Source organism: Chiloscyllium punctatum, chromosome 6 (assembly GCF_047496795.1).
Source record: "Chiloscyllium punctatum isolate Juve2018m chromosome 6, sChiPun1.3, whole genome shotgun sequence".
Taxonomy (NCBI): domain Eukaryota; kingdom Metazoa; phylum Chordata; class Chondrichthyes; order Orectolobiformes; family Hemiscylliidae; genus Chiloscyllium; species Chiloscyllium punctatum.
Window position 1 is genome coordinate 27480897 of NC_092744.1, and position 14812 is coordinate 27495708.

The 14812-nt window shown below is 42.7% G+C and overlaps 1 protein-coding gene and 1 long non-coding RNA gene across 2 annotated transcripts in view; one reads left to right on the forward strand and one right to left on the reverse strand.

Moving 5' to 3' along the window:
- Nucleotides 1-14812, reverse strand: part of LOC140478800 (tumor protein 63-like) — a 300795-nt gene that overhangs the window by 171493 nt on the left and 114490 nt on the right. Inside the window, 1 exon segment of the mRNA XM_072572189.1 lies at nt 8595-8720. Coding sequence (XP_072428290.1) covers nt 8595-8720 — 126 coding nt within the window.
- The window catches only part of LOC140478801 (uncharacterized), a 216297-nt gene that overhangs the window by 18178 nt on the left and 183307 nt on the right, over nt 1-14812 (forward strand). The window lies entirely within an intron of this gene.

The window sequence follows — 14812 nt, forward strand, 5'->3', positions numbered from 1 at the left end:
ACTGAGGACTGGGAAGCTTTTAAAGAACAACAGAGGATTACTAAGAAGGAAATACGCAGAGGAAAAATGAGGTACGAAGGTAAACGGGCCAATAATATAAAGGAGGATAGTAAAAGCTTTTTTAGGTATGTGCAAAGCAAAAAAATGGTTAGGACTAATATTGGGCCCTTGAAGACAGAAACAGGGAAATATATTATGGGGAACAAAGAAATGGCAGAAGAATTAAATGGGTATTTCAGATCTGTGTTCACTGGGGAAGACACAAGCAATCTCCCTGAGGTAACAGTGGCTGAAGGACCTGAACTTACGGGAATTTATATTTGCCAGGATTTGGTGTTGGAGAGACTGTTAGGTCTGAAGGTTGATAAGTCTCCGGGGCCTGATGGTCTACATCCCAGGGTACTGAAGGAGGTGGCTCGGGAAATCGTGGATACGTTGGTGATTATTTTCCAGAGTTTGATAGATTCTGGGTCGGTTCCTGAGGATTGGAGGGTGGCTAATATTATACCACTTTTTAAGAAAGAATGGGAGAGAGAAAGCAGGAAATTATAGACCAGTTAGTCTGACCTCAGTGCTGGGAAAGATGCTGGAGTCTATTATAAAGGAAGAAATTACGGCACATCTGGATAGTAGCAACAGGATAGGTCAGAGTCAACATGGATTTATGAAGGGGAAATCATGCTTGACTAATCTTGACTTTTTTGAGGATGTAACTCTGAAGATGGACGAGCGAGATCCAGTAAATCTAGTGTACCTGGGCTTTCAGAAAGCTTTTGATAAAATCCCACACAGGTTAGTGAGTAAAATTAGGGCACATGGTATTGGAGGCAAAGTACTAGATTGGATTGAAAATTGGTTGGCTGATAGGAAACAAATGGTAGTGATAAACGGCTCCATTTCAGAATGGCAGGCAGTGACCAGTGGGGTACCGCAGGGATCCGTGCTAAAACCGCAGCTTTTTACAATATATGTTAATGATATAGAAGATGGTATCAGCAATAACATTAGCAAATTTGTTGATGATACAAAGCTGGGTGGCAGGGTGAAATGTGATGAGGACGTTAGGAGATCACAGGGTGACCTGGACAAGTTAGGTGGGTGGGCAGATGCATGGCAGATGCAGTTTAATGTTGATAAATGTATGGTTATCCACTTTGGTGGCAAGAACAGGAAGGCAGATTACTACCTCAATGGAATCAATTTAGGTAAAAGGGGCAGTACAGAGAGATCTGGGTATTCTTGTACATCAGTCAATGAAGGCAAGCATGCAGGTACAGCAGGTAGTGAAGAAGGCTAATAACATGCTGGTCTTCATAACAAGAGGAATTGAGTATAGAAGCAAAGAGGTGCTTCTGCAGCTGTACAGGGCCCTGGTGAGACCGCACCTGGAGTACTTCTGGTCTCCAAATTTGAGGAAAGACATTCTGGCTATTGAGGGAGTGCAGTGCAGGTTCACTAGGTCAATTCCTGGAATGGCAGGATTACCTTACACTGAAAGACTAAAGCGACTGGGCTTGTATACCCTTGAGTTTAGAAGACTGAGGGGGGGATCTGATTGAGACATAAAAGATTATGAAAGGATTGGACACTCTGGCAGCAGGAAACATGTTTCCGCTGATGGGTGAGTGCCGAACCAGAGGACAGCTTAAAAATATGGGGTAGACCATTTAGGAGAGATGACGAGAAACTTCTTTACCCAGAGAGTGGTGGCTGTGTGGAATGCTCTGCCCCAGAGGGCAGTGGAGGCCCAGTCTCTGGATTCATTTAAGAAAGAGTTGGATAGAGCTCTCAAAGATAATGGAATCAAGGGTTATGGCGATAAGGCAGGAACAGGATACTGATTGAGGATGATCAGCCATGATCATATTGAATGGCGGTGCAGGCTCGAAGGGCTGAATGGCCTACTCCTGCACCTATTGTCTAACCAGCCCCTGGACCTGGGGACACAACAGACTTCCAGAAAGTAAAACACTGCATTTTTACACTGTATTTTAATATTTACAGTACTTTATTCCAACAGTTATTTCATTTACCAATACAGGAATCTGCTCATCTAATGTACAGTAGTTAAACATAGAGGGCTGTCACTGTAAACAATATCCTGGAAGGCTGTCACTGTGAACATTACTCACTGACCCAACAATGCATCCTGGAGGGCTGTCACTGTAAACAGTACTCACTGTCTGAGCCTCAAGTGTTGTCACTGTAGACATTACTTGCTGACTGAGTTTCAAGGGCTGTCACTCTAAATGTTACTCACTACCCGAGCCTAGAGGCCTGTCACTGTAAACGTTACTCTCTGAGCCTGAAGGGATGTCACTGCAAATGTTATTTGCCGTCTGAGCTTGGAGGGCTGTCTCAGCAAATGTTACTCACTGCCTCAGTTTTATTGCAAATGTTACTCGATATATATATTGGCAATGTAAATGTTTTTCACTATTTCAGTTTGGATTACATTGTTGTAAATACTGTTCTTGTAATAACCTGTATTGATTAACTGGTTAGAATAAGCACAACTTTGTTGGAAAAAACTGTTAATGTGGTATGCTGGGTTTATGGGCCAAATTGCCCAGTATATTTAGAGGATTATGAAATGAAGTGATGATTTTACTGAACTTTTGGTTGGTTTTTGCAGCTCTGCAATTTGATTTGCACAAACTGCCAAACTGAATCGCTCCCTTTGGCCTAACTTCCTTTAAGTTTGCAGATCCAAAACATCCTTAAATGTCCAGGAAAATTCAAACAAAATTATAACTAAGAGTTCAAGTATCTTTCTAACTATACAATTTGTGTGAATGCAATGCCAATCAACCTCCTGTCAGAAGCTGATGCATCTTTGGAATTCTCTACCCAAAGAGCTGTGAAAAATCAATGTTAAGCAAGTTCAAGACTTAAATTAATTGGTTTCTATAGACTAAAGTCATCAAAAGAAGTTGGAATAGTGCAGGAAAATGGCAGTGAGATGATCAGTCATGTTTGAAATGGTGAAAAGGCTCAAGAGCTGAATGATATACTCCTTTCCTGTGTATATTCCTGCATGCACATTTTGTTACTTGGGACTTCTTAGAAAAAAGAAAACAAATATTGTTATAAATACATAAAAAGGAACAGAGACCCTGGTTAACACAGGCCCCTTACAGAATGAGGCTGGCGTAAAAGTAATGGGGAGCCAGGAAGTGGCAGAGTAGTTGAATTAATACTTTGCATCAGTTTTCACAACAGAAGATATCATGAGCATCCCAAAAATATTCAATAAATTAAGGGCAAAAGGAGGAGAGGAAACAAACACAATAACTATGATTAGAAATAAAGTAGCAGGGTAACTAATGCTCCAAAAGTCCAATATGTCTCCTTGACCTGATGGGTTGCATCCTTGGAGTTTAAAGCACGTAGCTCGAGAGATAGTAGATGCACTGGTAGCAATTCAATAAAGAATCATTCAATGGTGAAAAACTCCTGGAGAACTGCCAATGAAACACCCACATTCAAAAAGGGAGACCAAAAAAAAAAGTAATTACAGGCCAGTTAGCTTAACAGTACATTGGGAAAAGATTAGAATTTACAATAAAGAATGAAACAGCACAGCATTTGAAAATACATAATATAATGCAGTAGTGTCAGCATACTTCAGAAAGAAAAAGAAAAAAGCTCAGAGCTCATTGAAAAGTTAACAAGCCAGATATGTCATGGATCAGGCCAGACACCCTCAAAACATTTCAAGAAAGTAGCCCAGATCTTGACTTTGCTCGTCATTTTAAGCAGGTGTGAAGTGAATATTCCAGGAATGATGCTGGGCCAACCACTTTTGTTTAAAACAAAACAATTTACTTACAAGACTACCAAATTAAATACAAACAAAAGAGAACAGAATGTAGAACAACTTATCCAAAACCCCAGATTATCCCAATTTAATGCTGTTCCAAATCCCCGTAAACACGTCTTTGCAAGAAAGAGGAAAATTTCAACACGTTCTTACAAGAGAGATGTCAGTGAGGAAGAAGATCAGCATGGACCTGCTTATTTGGGTCCAGCAGCTTCACAACTGACTGCGTGCTGAAACCAAACCAAACCAGAGCAAAGCTGAGCTGGGAAAACCGGCCACTCCCCTTTCACTATACAAGTGTTTTTAGAAAAAAATCGAAAGCCTTTTCTTGAGGCAGTATCTGTTAGCTATAATTAAACTGGCCCTAAAACCCTTCAAACCTAAATTTCCTGGAGTCTCTGCATTTATGAACCTGCTGCAAAAAAAAACCAAGAACAACGTTTCCACACTGTAGACAATCTAATCTAAAAAAAAACTTTGTTAAAGGAACAGCATTATCACAGATAGATAAAGGGGAAGGAGATGCATTAAATTTGGATTTCCAAAAGACTTTTGATAACATACTGTGACGTAAGGCTCCTTAAAATAAGAGAGGTAAAAACAATGACTGCAGATGCTGGAAACCAAATTCTGGATTAGTGGTGCTGGAAAAGCACAGCAGTTCAGGCAGCATCCAAGGAGCTTCGAAATCGACGTTTCGGGCAAAACCCTTCAGCTGGAATAAAGGCAGAGAGACTGAAGGGTGGAGAGATAAGCTCGAGGAGGGTGGGGGTGGGGAGAGAGTAGCATAGAGTACAATGGGTGAGTGGGGAAGGGGATGAAGGTGATAGGTCAGGGAGAAGAGGGTGGAGTGGATAGGTGGAAAAGAAGATAGGCAGGTAGGACATGTCCAGACAAGTCATGGGAACAGTGCTGAGCTGGAAGTTAAGAACTAGGGTGAGGTGGGGAAGGGGAAATGAGGAAACTGTTGGAAATGAGGAAACGGAAGTCTTGGAGGAGGTGGAGGGCGTGGGTGGTGTTTGGACTAGCATGCTCCTGCCCCACTGAACTCATCTCTACCTACCTCGACACTGTCCTATCCCCCCCCAGTCCAGGAATTCCCCACATACATTCAAGACACCACCCACGCCCTCCACCTCCTCCAAGACTTCCGTTTCCCTGGCCCCCAACGCCTCATCTTCACCATGGATATCCAATCCCTCTACACCTCCATCCGCCATGATCAGGCCTCCAAGCCCTCAGTTTTGTCCTCTCCAGATGTCCCCAACAGAACCCTTCTACCGACACTTTCATTCATTTGGCCGAACTGGTCCTCACCCTTAACAATTTCTCCTTCGAATGCTCCCACTTCCTCCAGACCCAAGAGGTAGCCATGGGCACAAGTATGGGCCCCAGCTATGCCTGTCTCTTTGTTGGCTATGTAGAACAGTTGATCTTCCGTAATTACACCGGCACCACTCCCCACCTCTTCCTCCGCTACGTTGATGACTGCATTGGCGCCACCTCGTGCTCCCGCGAGGAGGTTGAGCAATTCATCAACTTCACCAACACATTCCACCCTGACCTTAAATTTACCTGGACAATCTGACAGCTCCCTCCCCCTTCCTGGACCTCTCCATCTCCATTAATGACGACCGACTTGACACTGACATCTTTTACAAACCCACCGACTCCCACAGCTACCTGGATTACACCACTTCCCACCCTACCTCTTGCAAAAGTGCCATCCCGTATTTCCAATTCCTCCGCCTCCACCGGATCTGTTCCCAGGAGGACCAGTTCCACCACAGAACACACCAGAAGGCCTCCTTCTTTAGAGACTGCAATTTCCTTTCCCACGTGGTTAAAGATGCCCTCCAACGCATCTCATCTACATCGCGCACCTCTGCCCTCAGACCCCACCCCTCCAACCGTAACAAGGACAGAACGCCCCTGGTGCTCACCTTCCACCCTACAAACCTTCGCATCAACCAATTCATCCGCCGACATTTCCACCACCTCCAAACAGACCCCACTACCAGGGATATATTTCCCTCCCCACCCCTTTCCACCTTCCGCAAAGACCGTTCCCTCCGTGACTACCTGGTCAGGTCCACGCCCCCCCTACAACCCACCCTCCCGTCCTGGCACTTTCCCCTGCCACCGCAGGAGCTGTAAAACTTGTGCCCACACCTCCTCCCTCACCTCTATCTAAGGCCCTAAAGGAGCCTTCCACATCCAAAGTTTTACTTGCACATCCACTAATATCATTTATTGTATCCGTTGCTCCCGATGCGCTCTCCTCTACATTGGGGAGACTAGGCGCCTCCTAGCAGAGCGCTTTAGGGAACATCTCCGGGACACCCGCACCAATCAACCACACTGCCCTGTGGCCCAACATTTCAACACCCCCTACCACTCTGCAGAGGACATGGAGGTCCTGGGCCGGCCGCATCTGGAGTATTGTGTGCAGTTTTGGTCGCCATACTATAGGAAGGATGTGGAGGCACTGGAACGGGTGCAGAGGAGGTTTACCAGGATGTTGCCTGGTATGGTAGGAAGATCGTATGAGGAAAGGCTGAGGCACTTGGGGCTGTTTTCATTGGAGAAAAGAAGGTTTAGGGGTGACTTGATAGAGGTGTACAAAATGATTAGGGGTTTAGATAGGGTTGACCATGAGAACCTATTTTCCACGTATGGAGTCAGCTATTACGAAGGGGCATAGCTTTAAATTAAGGGGTGGAAGGTATAGGACAGATGTTCGGGGTAGATTCTTTACTCAGCGAGTAGTGAGTTCATGGAATGCCCTGCCAGTAGCAGTGGTGGACTCTCCCTCTTTATGGGCATTTAAACAGGCATTGGATAGGCATATGGAGGATAGTGGGCTAGCGTAGGTAAGGTGGGCTTGGATCAGCGCAACATCGAGGGCCAAAGGGCCTGTACTGCACTGTATTCTTCTAGATTCTAGGTTCTATGTTCCTTCACTGCCGCTCCCTCACCACCAGACGCCTGGACGAAGAACGCCTCATCTTCCGCCTCGGAACACTTCAACCCCAGGGCATCAACGTGGACTTCAACAGCTTCCTCATTTCCCCTTCCTCCACCTCACCCTAGTTCTAAACTTCCAGCTCAGCACTGTCCCCATGACTTGTCTGGACTTGTCCTACCTGCCGATCTCCTTTTCCACCTATCCACTCCACCCTCTCCTCCCTGACCCTTCACCTTCATCCCCTCCCCCATTCACTCATTGTACTCTATGCTACTTGCTCCCCACCCCCACTCTCCTCTAGCTTATCTCTCCACGCTTCAGGCTCACTGCCTTTATTCCTGATGAAGGGCTTTTGCTCGAAACGTCCATTTCGAAGCTCCTTGGATGCTGCCTGAACTGCTGTGCTCTTCCAGCACCACTAATCCAGAATCTTTAAAATAAGAGCCCAAGGTGTTGGAGGCAGTATATTAGCATGGAGAGAGGATTGGCTAACTAATATCCAAAGTTGGGATAAAGTGGGTATTTTCAGTATGGCAATGTGTAACTTGTAGCATGCCACAGGGATCATGGCTGGAGTCACAATAATTAACACAAAATGTTCATGACTGAATGTATTATTTTCAAGATTGTGGATGATACAAAAATAGGTGACAAACTATATGAGGTTGCCAAAAAGAATCAACAGAGGAATATAGATAGGTGAAGTGAGTGGGCAAAAACTTAGATGGAACATAATGTGGGGAAATGTGAGGTTATGAACTTGATGAATGAAGAAGCTGTATATTATTAAATGGACAAAGACTGCAGGAAGCTGCTTCTCCAGCACTTCCCATTTTTATTTCAAATTTCCAACAGATGCAGTATTTTGCTTTTTTATAAAAATAAAAAGTAGTGCTCAAACTATACAAGGCATTAGTGAGGCCATACATCTGAAATAGAGTGAACAGTTTCAGGTCTCCTTATCCAAGGGAGACATAGTGCCATGGGAAGCAATCCAGAGAATGTTCTCTATGTGGATTGCAGGGAGGGAGCGATTTTTTTTTTAAGAGAAGTGGAGTACTCTGAACTCGTGCCCATTGAAAGTTAGAAAAATGAAAGGTGACCTAATTGAAACACTAGATTCTCAGGTGACACAAACAGATGGTTACCCCTCGTGGAAAGTCTAAGATCACAGGACATCATTTCAGAGTAAGGAGCCATCTGTTTAAGACAGAGATGTGGAAGCATTTCTTCTGAGTGTAGTGAATTTGGGGAATGACCTACTGCAAAGGGCTGTAGAGGTTAAAAATATGTGTTGCTGGAAAAGCGCAGCAGGTCAGGCAGCATCCAAGGAGCAAGAGAATCGACATTTTGGGCATGTGCCCTTCTTCAGGAAGAAGGGCTCATGCCCGAAACGTCGATTCTCCTGCTCCTTGGATGCTGCCTGACCTACTGCGCTTTTACAGCAACATATTTTCAGCTCTGGTCTCCAGCATCTGCAGTCCTCACTTTCTCCTCGCTGTAGAGGTTAAGTCAATCAATCAGTATACTTTAGGCTAAGGAAGACAGATTCAAAGAGCAAACGAATCAAGAGTTATGGGGTTAAAACAGAGAAGTGGAATGGAGATAATCAGATCAGCCATGATCTTCTTGAATGGGGGAGCAGACTCTATCAGCTAACGGCTCATGTCTGCACCTGCATCTTATAGTCCTATGCATAGAAAATCACCATAATCCAGCTCGATGTATGCCAATATGTTTGATGTGAATACACAGCATCCTTTACTACAAGTCATCTGTGGAATACCGTAATTAATCACTCACTGTGCTAATTCAAAGAGCTGCTTGAACCAATCCTGGTTAAGCAGGTCACTGGACTGGGTGTTCTGTGACATGGTGGAATGGCAACAGCTCTCTACCCAGGAGAAGTGAGCCGCTGGATCTACCAATCTGTAAGGGGAAGAAAAATAGAGAAAGAAAAGTTAACAAATTATGGTTAAGAATTTAACTCCTAACAAGTGTAACAGTGATCAGCTTTAGATGGACCAAAAGCCAGTCATAAAACTCCATTATGCCGGTCCAACAGATCTCCGATAAAAACAAGTGCCAGGAAGTGACAGAAAATCTAGGAGAAAGTGAGGACTGCAAATGCTGGAGATCAGAGCTGAAAAAAATGTGTTGCTGGAAAAGCGCAGGAGGTCAGGCAGCATCCAAGGAGCAGGAGAATCAATGTTTTGGGCATAAGTCCTTTCCGAAGGGCTTATGCCCGAAACCTCGATTCTCCTGCTCCTTGGATGCGGTTTGACCTGCTGCGCTTTTCCAGCAACACATTTTTCATCAGTGTCAGAAAATCATGGACATTTGTGGAAGACAGAAGAGCCATAGTTATTTTCATAATTACATTTTTAGATGGGTGACCCTCATCCCTTTTAGAGGAAATCAATGCATACTGATGGAGGACCTTATTGATAATACATCCAGTAACATGGAACTACAAGAACTAGAAGGATCTGTTGCATTTCCTCTCCTTTCACCGAAAGCCAAATTACCATCCTCAGTAGATACAAAAACACGAGTCATAAATTGAGAGCATTCAATGGTAATTCTAGGCAGTAAAGAGGGTTATATCCCAGGCATACTGTAATTGATATAAAATTATCCCACATCCAAAAAATCTGAATGTCTGATAAAAACTGCTCGTAGATTTTGAAAATGTGCTGCAGTCAACCTGAGTTACAATCAAAAGATGTTCTAGCACATGAAATATTTGTCCCAATAAACCAACAATATTTCTTATCTCCAAGAATCATCTCATCCCATCCCATCCTCTAACTTCATGGAATCATTGACAGGTTACATTGCAAAAATAAGTTATTTGAACATGAGTCTGTACCTAGTCTCTGCAAGAGCAACTTGACCTTACAAATTTGCTCTGTTCGGTTCCTTATTTAAATTCCTTTGACTACCACGATTGAACCTGCCTCCAATTCCCAGGCTTTGTATTCCAATTCCAGAACCTAACACTTACAGCATAAAAAAGGTTTTCCAAGTGTCACTTCTGACTGTTTTGCCATTCACCTTAAATTTATGCCTCTGGTTCTCAATCCTTTTACCAGTAGGGCAGTTTCTTGCCACCAACTCTGTCTAGACTTGTGATTCTGAGCACCTGCACCAAATGACCACTTAATCTTCTTTAGCAAACAACTTCAGCTCTCTAACCTATCCTTGTTACAGAAGTTCCTCAATAATTCTCTCAAACTTATCTGCATCCTCTCAAAACTTCTTCCAAATGTGGGATTCAGGAATGGATAAGACACTAGCTCAGACTCAACCAGCGTTTTAAGTGTTCTTTATAACTTCTTTGATCTTGCTAAACATCTAACAGCGGTTGGCGAAGGAGCAGGCCAGAGATCAATCTTCACCTAGATTCATTCTGAAAGTGAAACGTGACAAGTTCATAGCTCCTCACCCTTAGTGTCAATTCGGTTCTGAGCTTGCTGATGAAATTCGACACAAGACACCTTTCCCTTGTGGACAGACTTTGACTACTTAGTCACATATCTTATTCCACAACTACCACCACCTGGTTCCCTTTTGAATATACTTATTTACATAATTAATGAACCCAATCAGATTAACTTTTGGTATGACAGAATCTACTTCACTTTAAATATAACTTTTAACAACAATGCTTCAACAATAAGACAAACTAAAGATGACTTTATATGAGATTATGATACATTTCAACACGTAAGGAAAGCTGTATCTATTGTGTATTCTGAAATATCACCTTAAAATATCTCCACTGCATCTCTATTGACCTATCATTTAACCTAATTTACCAATTCACTTTAAATAGCTGTGCTTTCCTTATGAATGTCCTTATGGCTTGGTCTCAAAATTTATGTACAGTATTCCACAATAGCTCAATAGGTCACTGAATCATCCCAGGTGTGAACCTGAGAGAATGAGTCTGCTGCAGTGGAGTCAGGGCTGGATTAGGAAATTAACTAGAATAGTTTCCATGTTCCTGTGTTAGAAAAGAAGTCAGCAATGTTCATATTATTGAGAAGTATTCACCAATACACACTAGTAAAGATGACAAATGCAAGCTGTGCACTGATCATTTTTCTCCCCTCGGCAGTTAAACATTCAAGGAAGTACAGTCATTCACACTTCTAAGTAATGGCCACTTGGACAATACCATGCCATTTAGTGAAAACACCTGATCCCTGCGGAACAAACCCCTAGTGGGAAATTGCTATTGCAGCTATGAGTTAATCCCTGGAAGGCAGCACCCAAGGCTGCAAGAATTGACCCCTGAAGAACTGCATCCTACTGCAATTAACGCTTGCATAAGAGCTAGGAGGAAAATAAACAAATCCTCACAAATCACTAGTCTGTTATGATGCAATATTAATCAGAGAACTCTGCTTTTAGAGTTCACTCCCCACCCTACTCCACAATTAATTGTTGTGATGTCCCAGGGTCAAACGAGAGCATTCACTACATTTGTCAATCAAAAGGTCAAGCACTATTTTGGAAGGAATGTGCCCCTCCACTGTCCTCTGGAATTTCCCTTACTCTCCACAGTCCTACCCACATCTTCCCTTTCATGTAACCTAATCCTCTGATGCATACCAATGTATGTACAAAATGTTCACATTGCTCTTTTATTTCCTGACTCTCAAACCTGCCAAGGAATGTATAACACCCATTTCATAAATAATCAACTCAACTTTTCTAAATGATTTATGAAAGTCTGAACTGAAAAATGGATTCATTTATCAATTTCAAGTTTATAGATCTAAATTTTCAATATCCATGAGTGCTTCCCCCTACTTAATTGGCAGCTAAGCCTTACATTTTAAAGCTTGCATCAGTCTAAAAAGGACAAAGTTCCACTAGTTTTAACACTTTGGTGACATAAGCCATACTAAATTAAACCAAAAGAGAGAAAAAGTAGGAAAGCTTTACATTTTTCATAAATCTTTCAAAGATAGATTATTGCTCCCTGTGAGAGATGAGATATTTTCTATTTCTCTGTGCCAGGTTAGCAGTTAACATCTGCCACAATTATCAGAAATTACACTCCCTATGCTTTAAGTCTATGCATTGTTCAATTGACAAGTCAAAAGGGCATAGAAACATATAAGCAGGATAAAGTGTACAGTGCAATTAAAAATCTCATCTCACTGAACTCAGGGGACTCCTTCCACTCCAAATACCTCAGCTAATCTAAGAGTATAAACTCAATATATTTTTATAGACAACCAGCATTTTACAAAACTGTTTTCAGAGTATCTATTTATAATCAAAGTTCTATATTTTTATTGGATTACTTTTAAAGGAATTAAAATCAAGGATTTCGCTGATATTCCAGAATTTTTTCAGCAGCGCCATACACCGCACATCAGGCTGTGCGTCAACCACCCTCTAATTCCAATATACCAGCCACAGACATCCCTCCATCCAACCTTCCTCATCACACCAAGCTCCTGCTCCCTTCATCTACTCGTCGCACTAGGCGAGAAAAACTATCACCATCATGCCATCCCTATGCCTATCTTTTCCTATTTCAGTGGTTTCAAAGGACACCCCCATCACACAAGCCCCATAAAATCCCCTCACCTCCCCCCCACCCATCATGCCAACCCACATCTGCCCTCCCGTCACTCCATCATGCCTGTTATCTCAAATCTTAAATCTTGACGACTCAACATTCAATCTCACTCTTTACACAGGCATCATGCTCGCCAGTCCTCCTACCCTAAGGGGGGACTGGATACACAGGCCCCAGAATAAACCGCACGCTATTAAGCACCCACCTACTAGTCATGTCAGCTCTCCATCTTCTCCACCTCCAACCCAACATACACAAATGAACTCAACCGCACTGTATCCCCATACCCCATTGACTAGCCCATGACACATTGCAGTGTGATGTGCAAAATATTTAAATGTCTACATAAACCTTCATCCAACTTGACATATGAAAATATAGCTGAGTCACCACTCTCAACATCCTCTTGGATTATTCGGGAAAGCTCAGAATGGAAGGTAAATCCTTGAGGTCTGGTTAACTTCATTTATATTAGAAATTTGTTTAAGCAGTTTTAAGTAACAGTTTTTAAACATAGCTCTATTCCACATTATTTTCAATGCAGGAATTTATTAATTTCTGTACATAAAATCTGAAAGCCTTACATATTTTACTGACTATCTTTCAGTGGACACTTCTACAGCATCCTTGTATGCATGATATTAACAAATAGTTCTAAAATAACTGCTAGAACATAGAACAAATCAACTTTTATCTTCCTCAGGACTCCTCAGTTCCCTACTCTTGATCTCTCTCCTTCTCTCATCATACTATACCTTCTGATAGTGCTTGAAGATGTGGTGCCTAGCTGGTCCATCTGAGTGGTCTCGGTCACTGTCAGCTGCAGCCTCTGAAAGTTCAGTCAGCAGCTGTGCAAGTTGTAAGCTGCTTTATTTTTTGCTGCAGCCACTGATTGGAGCTTGGTGCAGATGGCACCAACTCTGGACCTACCCACAGACAATGCAGACCCCAGCTAGTCTGAAACTGTGCAACATTTGGCAGTGAACAGTGATGACAATCACTTGAATAGGGGGAATAACTGCTAAAATGAAAGAGACCAGTTTTTCCTTACACTACCAGTCACATGATCAAAAAATGTGTGTGTGCAATTTCACATATTACAATACATTGGAGAACTGTTTGAGATTTTTCTGCTCAACCACATGCACAACCCACACATCTCAGGCCGTGAAGTGTAGATTCTTCCAGAGATGCGTTTAAACAAATAGAAAGCCATGTACTAAAGGTAAAGCTGAAGTCTCCACCTATTTCAAGACCACCATCGTTGGATGCCAAAAAAAATCATGCAGTGTGCCTCAATGACTCCCACTTGGTGGCTCTGACCTCCATAATTATAAAGTGCTTTGAGGGATTAGTCATGGCTCACATCAGCTTCAACCTACCAAATTACTTTGATCCTTTATAATCCTTTGCAATTTACCTACTGGAGCAACAGATCCACAGCAGATACCATCTCCCAGGCCCTAAACTCAGCCCTGGAACATCTGGATTACAAGGCCGGATGTCAGACTGCTACTTACTGACTACAGTTCTGCCTTCAACACTATAATTCAAAATAAACTCATCTCTAAATGCAGAGATCCAGGTCTCTGTTCCCATTCTGTAACAGGATCCTCAATTTTCTGACCCATAAACTGCAGTTAAGAACAGCCAACAATACCTCCTCCACCATAATCCTCAACACCAATACCCAGCAAGGTTGCATACTCACCACACAAACGAGTGTGACCAAATTCAGTTCTAACTCCATTTACAAATTTGTTGATGACACCTTTGTAGGGCGGATCTCAAACAAGACAGAGCACAGGAAAGAGATTGAGTGCTTACGGCATGGAGGAAAGACAACAATCTCTCCATCAATGTCAGCAAAATGAAGGTACCAATCAATGACTTTAGCAAGTGTGTGCAAGGCATGCTAGACTGCACAAATGGTGCTGAGGTAGAAGTCGTCGAGAGTGTGGTTATTGGTTTGCTCGCTGAGTTGCCATTCAGATGTTTCATCACCATGCTAGGTAACATCAGTGCGACTTATTGTAGCACTGTTGTTCTACTTCGCTTTATATTTATCTGATCTGGTCTATTAAAGTGTATGTTGGCATTTCCTGTTTTTCTGTGCAGTGGTTTGTATATTGGATTTATTTCTACATGCTTGCCGATTGCATTCCGGGTTGAAAACCAGGCCTTTAGTAATTCCCATGCATGTCTCTGGTAAGCTTGTCCTAGGATGGTTACGCTCTCCCAGTCAAACTGATGACCCTCCTTGTCTGCATGTATTAAGATGAGGGAGAGTTGATTGTGCCGTTCTGTTGCTAGTTGGTGTTCACATATCCGGATTTCAAGTTTTCTGATGGTCTGTCAGATGTAGTGTTTATGACAGCTGTTACATAGGATTTTGTATATTATGTTGGTCCTGCATGTT